Raw genomic sequence first — 9,085 nt, forward strand, 5'->3', positions numbered from 1 at the left:
AATATAATATAATATAATTTTTTAATTTTATTAATTTATACAACTTTGTATAATTTATTAATAAACCAATTAATAAACCAAAATATAATTTTTTAATTGGGAAGCATCTTTTGGAAGCATGAAAAATCTAAATGAAAAAAATGAAAAAGATTGCAAGCATTTTTTATTAATCTTAAAAGAAACACCAACAATAAAGCTACCGAAATTCTCTTTAATACAGCACATTTTATATTGCCCGCCAACAAAAAGATGTTTCCCAGTGGGCACAGTACGTTTTTAAAACGTTCTTTGGACGTTTTTATTAGGTTTAAACCTTATAAAAACGTCTAAAAAAACGTTTTTAAAACGTACTGTGCCCACTGGGTTGATTTTAAGAATAGAAAAGACAAAATTTGTCCGCAGTGTAAAACAAAAAATGAAAGTAGTGCCCATATAATGTATAATATAAGTACAGCCACTCAATTTTTATGTTTTTGAAATTTTTGACCAGTTCTACCTTACCGAATATCCTCATGCTTACAATTGATTTTTTTTTTTTTTTTTGGATTTGACAAAAATGCAGGCCAGAGATTTTTTGGCTGTTTGTTTTTAGAAAATCTTATTGTTCAATTATATTTTAACAGAATGAGATGTCAATATAAAAACAAAATATTTACGAAAAAATATTTATTGAAAAACTTCAATGGAAAAATTTAAAAAAATATTTACAAATGAATTACTCATACTAACACAACAAAATAAACAAGGCAAACATAAAAATGAAATTAAAAACAATTTTAAAAGTGGAAAATTAAATTTGATAATAGATGCTTGTGGATATTTTTTTTTCTTAAATTTTAATCTTTATATTATTAATGGGTTTTATTTCATTGTGTTTGTTATTTACGGGTCCAATGGGCCAGTGACTGGACAAAAGTATAAAACCAAAATCAGAATTTTGATGTCTAAATGGTTTCAAACCATTATAAAGATATTATAAAACAATTTAAAACTGTTTATATACACTTAAAGTTTTAATGAATATACTAATGCTGTCGTTGAAGTAGATGCGAACGTAAATTAGAAAAAAAAATTAACACGAGAAAAATGTTGTTGAAAAAATCGATGGAATTAAAAATATTATATTATAACTCTATATATTATCTGGATTTTAAAAGTTGTTACACTAAAATTGGTAAGTAATTAACATATTTATAGCAATTTTAAATATGCTTAGTATGTTATATTTTAATGTCTAACTTTTGCTTTTAATTGACACTATATTTTTTTTATTGCTACATCTTGCTTTTATACTCAGATATTTTAAAGCTTATATATGTTTGCTTTAATAATTTCATAAATCTGGCTGCTACTACACTCTCGCGGAAAGTGTGGACATAAAATTCCACACTAAGTGTAGAGGCCGTAGTTTGCACAATTTTGTGGAGTTATTATTTCATAAAAACCTAGTCGAGTGTAAATTCTATAAAAACTAAAACATTGCACATCAATGTGGAGTAAAATAATGCGCAAGAAACGCGTGATATAATTTAAGCCGCAATTTTAACTATTTATTGAGTTACAAAAGTAATAGTTATTTTAAAGAAATTTGCATATGTTAAGAATGTTTATATGTTATCTTTGCAATAATGATTATAATAATATTTCTGAGTTAAGGGTTCATTTGCAACGACATAAAGACAACCAACAATTATCTATACCAATATGTTGTCGTCAGGATAAGTGCAAAAGTTCATTTTCAGTTTTATTTAATTTTATTAGACATTTGAATTCATATCACCAAATAAATACAGTGAGAGTTAGTGAAGCAGCTGCGTTAATAAAAGAAACACCAGAAAGTTTATATGTATGTAATTATTACTCTCCTTCTATTAATCATATACAAGATTCACCTCCTAATCTAGATATTGTTTCGTCTGTAAATAATTTAGATTTTTTGCAGGATGTTAAAGCTGAAGGAGCATCACTTGTAACACAACTTCGTGCAAATAGTAGCATACCTTATGGTATCATACCGACAATTGTCCAGTCATATATAATATGGCTGGATCACTCTCATGTTATTTTAAAGAAGAATTTAATAAAAGTTTATTATTAGCTGGTATTGATCATGCAGTTATTGACCAAATTTTACAAGAAATGCAACCCAAATTGGAACTATGCAATAATCCTCTTGATTTTTTATCAACACGTTATCGCATTGATTCTTATTTTGCAGGGCATCCTCTTATGGTTCAACCTGAAGGTATTTGTTATATGCCACGATTAGAGTCTCATTGCGGACATAGCAAATTTGTATATGATCAGTTCCAAAATGTTTCTATCAAAAAAACTTTATTTAATTTATTACAGAATGAGGCTTATGTAAAAGCAATTCTCGAGAAAGCAATTCTCGAGAAAAAGTGTAGACCTAGTGTATTAACAGACTTCTCAGACGGAAGCCATTTTAAAGAACATTACCTCTTTAGTGATGTCTCCGAAATTTCCCTAATGATCCAATTGTTTTATGATGGTTTATGTGTAACGAATCCGTTGAGAAGTCAAGGTTCTGTTCATAACATTAGTGTTTTTTATTATACCATAAAAAATCTTCCACACGCATTTAACTCTTGTTTTGGCAATGTGCACTTGTTAGCAACAGGTTACACTCATGATATTGCAATTTATGGTCATGGACCAATTTTAAACAAATTTGTTGATGAGATTCAGGAGTTAAGCACTCTTGGATTACAAGGAGTATTTCCAGTTTTAGGTAGTTGTACAATTTATGCAAGTCTTTGCCAAGTTACTTGTGATAACTTGGCTCTTAATGGCTTGCTTGGATTTCTTAAGTCATTTTTGTACAATTTGCTATGCAACAAAAACTGATGTTCAAAATAAATTTAAAGATGAACTGTTTCAGATGCGAACTGTGCATAGCTACAAAACAGATCTGATTAATTTAGTAGCAAGTAGGGCAAGCAATAAGAACAATTCTAAATTGAAAAATCACTACTGAGGTGTAAAAGCTGAATGCCCACTCAATAAAATAAAAGGTTATCATGTGATAGATAATTGGTGTATAGATATTATGCATACTCTCTTGGAAGGAGTTGTGCTTGCAGAATTAGGTTGTATACTTTATGGTTTGGTCATATTAGATAAGTGCCTAACTCTATCAGATATTAATAAAGCTATTTGTTTACTATGGGGAAAAATAACTATTGAAAAGACTCATAAACCTGCAGAAATTTTCAAAATACAAGAACCAGGGCATGTACTTGCACCCTCTATGAAAGCAGTACAATGGTGGGCTCTGCTCAAGTATTTACCAATGGCTGTTGGAAAAATTGTCTCTCTAAAGAATAAAAACTGGAAATTTCTGCTTCACTTATCTCATTTAATTGATTTGATTTTTGCACCATGTTTTACTCATGAAATGATTGTTTATATGAAGCATGTTATTAGTGATCATTTATTTATGTTTAGCAAGTTATACTGCAACAATGAAGTAAGGTTACGTCCAAAGCATCATTTTCTTGTCCATTTGCCCAACATTATAACAAAGTCCGGTCCACTTGTTGGCATGAGTTGTATGCCATACGAATTAAAAAATTCATTTTTCAAAAGGTGTGCTCATATTGTATGCAATTTTACCAATATTTGTCACACTCTAGCACATAGACATCAGCGGCAGGCTTTGGAGTCACAACTCTCTAACAAACGCATTCACAAAATTATTACAGTGGTAAAATAAAGTATTGAATCTACAAATTTGCTTCCTTTTTATAATGCTATACATAATACACTGTGTTTTAAGTCATGTGAAGAAATTGCTATTGCAAAAACATTACATGCGGGAAGTGTTGAATATAAGCAAGGACATTTCATTGCAATTAATATAGATAAGGAGACTGGCTTGCCAAACTTTGGAAAAATTGTATGTTTTATTTCAACCGCAAATAATCAAATTAATATGAACAGAGGAGAGGAGTGGTATTTTGTCTTAGAAATTGTGAAGACAAACAATTTTACTTATCATCTTCATTCTTATGAAGTAATATTTCTTTGTCAACTAGAGTATCAGATTTTCAAGTTTTCTAATTTTTTTGATTATCATCCACTTTATTGTTTGCTCGAAACTACTGAAAAGAAGCACTTTGTTCGATTGCCCTATCATGTTTTTTAATTTGTAATAGCTTGTGTAAATAGTATAAACTTAAGTTGCTTTATATAGATTATTCAATATCAAGGTTTTATTATTTGGGTTTTAGTTTTTTTAATAATATAAAGGTTAAAGTTTCTTCAATGTTTTCCTTATAGCAAATCTAAAAAAAATTGTAGAAAATATATTTCTACTAAATTTTACATTTGTTCAAATAATTAAGTAAAAGCGTTGTTTAAAACGCTTTTACTTAATTATTTTTTTATTTGGAAGTTTTGATTTTTTTATTTGGAATTATTATTTTGATTATATTTAGTTTATATATTTTTAAACCATGAGTCTAAGCAACACACTCGCCACTGTATTGGAGTTATCCATTCTTCCTGATGAAATTCAACATGCTTTATTGGGTATGAGTTTCTCTCTTTTAATATGTGTATCTTTTAAAAGATGTTTAGTTTCTCTTGAAATAAACACATCTAATATAAATGATTTAGTCTAATTAAACTCTAAATAAAAACTATCTTGTAAAGAAAAATTAGAAAATTAATCAAATTTTAATTAATCAATACACATATAAAGATATTTTTATTTATTATTTTGTTTTATTTTAGAATCTGGTTTTACGCTCAGGTCATTTTTATTAGCCACAGAAGTGGACCTTATTCAATTAGGATTTAGAATGGCACAAAGAAGGTTACTGCAGGAATGGATTAGGGTTCAAACGCTTGTTAATGTTCCGGTTGTTAATGCTACCCCACAGTGTTTGCCCAGTTGAGTCAGTTAATGCCTCCCCCAGAATCAATAGCTGCACCACAACTAGTGTAATCAGTTTCAAGGTTAGTTTTCAAACACTTAAGAGATGATTGTTGAAATGGCAAACATGACATAAATAATATAGACATGTCACAATAAAAAATAATTATAATATTAATAATAGTAATAATGATGACATGGTATATTTTGTATTGTACTTATATTCTAAAATAAAATAATATAAAATTATGTTAGTTTCATGCTGATTTCATTAATTTTATCAGAATCTGCGAATCAATAATATTATATCAGAGCAGAGGCAGCAGCATGGACCTATTTGTGGTCAGCGGTTAACACAAAAGTTGAAGTCAGGAGTACCAATTGAAAAATCAGAAATGTTATTTCTAACAAAAGTTTGTGGGCAATATCTGATGAATAACTGTGCTCAGTAAGTATAAATATAATGAAAAATTTGATAGGATTTTAATTAGTTAGAATAATGTTTCTATTTCCTTATTTCAGAAAAGATAGGCCAAATGTTACTGAGAAGCAGGACTTATCAAAGTCAATTATTGACTGTTTTCCTATCTTACACGATGGAACAGCGAGTGAGTAATATATTTATTACTTAACTGCTATTTTAAACTTTGTGTGTTATTTTTTGTGTTATCTTTAGGGATACTTCTTTGATAGAAAAACGTTTAGTGGAAAGTTGGAATACTTTGTTCGTAGCAGGCGTTCTGATTGTAGAGATATAACTACACTGTGGAAACATTCACCATCAAATAGGTAAATATTAGTTTTGTTCTTTCATTTAATAAATGACAATGATGAAGCCATTATAATATTTATTAGCCCTTTGTTTCAAATTTATATAATTTTTTTACAAGTAGTCATGCTACTAATAGAATAGGTCTCACAACAAGTGATGATATTGAAAGTGCCATTCGATTACTACGCGAACAATGACCAAATGCTCAAAACAAAGAAGAGCTAAATAAACTCATGGAGATAACAAGGAACCATCGACGATCATGGATTAACACATCGGTCCCATTGATCAAGGAAATCGTTAACCAGTACCCGCGGTTACTAGACATGCCAGAATCAGTATATTTAAATTTATATAATAAAACTTATATATTGATATTTAAAGTACATGCATTATTTTGTATATAATAACAGTTAAATTGAAATTATAAGTTTAAATTGAAAGTATAAGTATACATTGAAATTATAACAGTTAAATGAAATTATAAACTATTTATAAATAATGAAATTATAATTAAAATTAATCTGTGTATATGTGTGTGTGTTAATATATACTCTTATTAGATTCTTAAATAATTCCAAAGTAGCAATTGTTTAGAAACACGATTGCATGTTGAGTGGCAGAAATACAAACCTAAAATTTTAGAATATGCCAAATCAAAGTCGTCATTGAATACTCTAATGTTTTCCTTAACAAATGAAGGTAAATTATGAACTTTTACAAGTTAAAAATTGTTATAAATTTATAAAACTTACAGTGGTCGGCCATCACATTAGGACCACACGTTTTTTTTACAATTTATTTCAAATATGTTGCTTAAACCCGCATATGAGAAAATAAATATGATATTTTTTTTTGTTACATGTCAAGTTATTTCTATTCTTAGTAATATTTAATAAAAATTTTATCAATTGGCAACTCTGGCTGTCAGCAATCACCTGTCATAATCAAATTGGTGCATATTGGACAATTTAAGGTTATTTTTAGTTGTTAGTTTGATTGAAGTTTAAATATGATTTATTTTAATTTCAAGCATCTGTGATTTATTTAATTAATTATTTTTTTTAAACCTTATAATAATCAGTAAGTCATTAATCTTAAATAAATGATTTTATGTTTTTTTTCCTGTTTATGTAAAGACACCAAATAGTAGTCTTTTCTAAAGTTATTAATTTAAATTTTCAGCTATGGGTAAAAAATGTGATATGACACTAACAAAAGTTAGTCAAGTTAGATGTCTTTTACAGAATACAAAATATTCTCAGCGAAAAGTTGCAGAAATTGTAAAGGTTTCTCACCAAACCGTAATCCGAGTGAGAAAAAAAATTGATACAGGGGAAGAGTTTGGCCCAAGGAGACCACCTTCTAAACGAAAGACAACACCAAGAGCGGATCGTAATATCCGGAATTAATGCCTGGAAAACAGAAAAAAGCCACAAAATGTATTGACTAAGCTTATCCATTAAGAACCTGGAGAACCAGTTGCTACCTCAAATGGCAGATTGGTCAAAAATGTCAAAAAAATTCAAAAGAAGTCCAAAAATGTCAAAAATCTTATATTTATGCAAGATGGTGCAACTTGTCACACAGCAAAAAGTGTTATGGCTTTTTTAAAACAGAAAAAAGTAGATGTATTGCCATGGCCAGGCAACTCACCTGATCTTAACCCATAGAAAACATTTGGGAAATAGTAAAGCGAGATGTTGGAAAAAAAATTCCTACTAACAAGCAAGATCTTATGGAATATATTATCAGAATCTGGCACAATAACCCAGAGTTGACAGAAACTATAAAAAGTTCAATTGCAAGCATGCCACGACGAATCGAAGCAGTTATTGCAAATAAAGGCGGTTTTACAAAATATTAATACTTAATATATATTTTATATAATTTATTGTAATAGCCAATAAATATTCAAAATGTTTAATTTTATTTGTTTATTTTTCATCAAGTATAACTTTATAAATAAAGAAACAAGCTTTAAATTACACCATTGTTTTTTTTTTTGCCAAAAAATTTATTTTTACACGATATTTACAAAAAATTACAGCTGGTCCTAATGTGATGGCCGACGGTCCTAATGTGATGGCCACTGTAGTAGCAGAGTAAAAGGTTTGAACTTTCTGAAAATCGTATAAATCAGTTCAAAATCAGTTCAAAATTGTAAGTTATTACAATTTTTAACTGGTAATTTAACTTTTAAATTAAATTATGCTTTACTAATATATTCAAGTTTTTACTATTTTTAACAATATTTTAAATTATATTCTGCCTGAATAAAAATTATAAAAACCTTTTTGTGCTCATTTTTTTTTTTTAGTTGCAAATCTTGCAAATAAATATCAGTCTAACTTTTTTTCACTTTTTTCTTATATAATGTTAGACAAGAAAAGTGAGCTTGCGGTTGAATCTCTTGTTTGGCTTCTCCCTACCCCACCACAAAAATCAGTTAAAAAGGCTCGTTTGCTACCAAATGTGGTCATGGAAAATCTTTTCTTCGACTTCAAGGTATTGTTTTTGTTAGCTAAAATTTTTAAAGAACTAGTTTAGAGTTTTTTAGTTTATTTTCATTGCTAATATTATTATTATCTGTTACTGAAACGCGTAAAAAAATATATTTATACATATTGCAGGATGATACAATTGACTGTGCACTAAAGGCACTGAAAGATCGTGGAGTCAAACAACCGATGCTGTTGCGCATATCTAATGGATATTATATTAAAGCGGATAATACAGTTATATCACTGGCTTTTTGCAGCTGTTTTATGGAGGCATTAGAGTTTTTATTTATGTCTTTTTATGTTTTCGCTGTCGAATATCCGACCGAATTAAGATTTTTTTATGGCTTTTTAGAGAAAGTCATGGGACTTAATATTACTGTAAAAAGTGCAACCGTTGCTGATTTGTTTACCAAAATAACTTTTCTTCAAAATGTATGATGGATTTAAAGACAAATTATTTGTTTTGTTTTTTATTTGATTGAATTAATTTGATTTAATTAATTATAATTGTTTGCCTTTTTGATTTGCGGTTTTTAGATTTGTGTTATCATCTGTATGTATTAATTGTTTCAGTTCAATTGACAGTAATTTAATCTATGACTTTAAAATGTTAACCTATCTTTTGAATTCCGTAATACTAAAAAAAATTAAAATCAATAAATTACGATATATACTGTAGTAAAAAGTTTTAAATATTAAAAAATTTTCAAAATATTTAAAGAAACTTATAATGCATAATACACAAATATGCATAAAAATCACAATAATGCGTAAAAAAAGACTTTAAAGAAACTTGCAAAAATTGACTATTTTTTGAACGAAATGCAAATCATTATTGTGTAAAAATCACAAAAATACGTAAAAAAAACAACAACAAAAACAGTAATGCTTAAAGAATAACTTTTGTCT

At 28.2% G+C, this 9,085-nt stretch overlaps 2 protein-coding genes across 5 annotated transcripts; both read left to right on the forward strand.

Moving 5' to 3' along the window:
* Positions 1-532: 532 nt before the first annotated feature.
* LOC136089056 (uncharacterized) lies at positions 533-8,683 on the forward strand. Of its 4 annotated transcripts, none has more exons than XM_065814610.1 (9): positions 533-4,554; positions 4,759-4,983; positions 5,185-5,348; positions 5,423-5,508; positions 5,577-5,689; positions 5,809-6,010; positions 6,270-6,374; positions 8,056-8,180; positions 8,306-8,683. In XM_065814610.1, the coding sequence occupies exon 1, from the start codon at positions 2,041-2,043 to the stop codon at positions 2,866-2,868; it is 828 nt and encodes a 275-aa protein (XP_065670682.1). In that variant the 5' UTR covers positions 533-2,040; the 3' UTR covers positions 2,869-4,554; positions 4,759-4,983; positions 5,185-5,348; positions 5,423-5,508; positions 5,577-5,689; positions 5,809-6,010; positions 6,270-6,374; positions 8,056-8,180; positions 8,306-8,683. The 4 variants fall into 4 exon arrangements, with proteins under 4 accessions (XP_065670682.1, XP_065670685.1, XP_065670684.1 ...); XM_065814613.1 differs by having other exon boundaries at positions 2,848-4,554; XM_065814612.1 differs by lacking the exons at positions 6,270-6,374; positions 8,056-8,180; positions 8,306-8,683 and having other exon boundaries at positions 4,414-4,554; positions 5,794-5,929.
* LOC136088396 (uncharacterized) lies at positions 3,071-4,168 on the forward strand. The gene is made up of 2 exons (XM_065812103.1): positions 3,071-3,727; positions 3,800-4,168. Exons 1-2 carry the CDS (start codon positions 3,071-3,073, stop codon positions 4,166-4,168), a joined length of 1,026 nt encoding a protein of 341 aa, XP_065668175.1.
* Positions 8,684-9,085: the final 402 nt, after the last annotated feature.

Source organism: Hydra vulgaris, chromosome 12 (assembly GCF_038396675.1).
Source record: "Hydra vulgaris chromosome 12, alternate assembly HydraT2T_AEP".
NCBI classification, from domain to species: Eukaryota; Metazoa; Cnidaria; class Hydrozoa; order Anthoathecata; family Hydridae; genus Hydra; species Hydra vulgaris.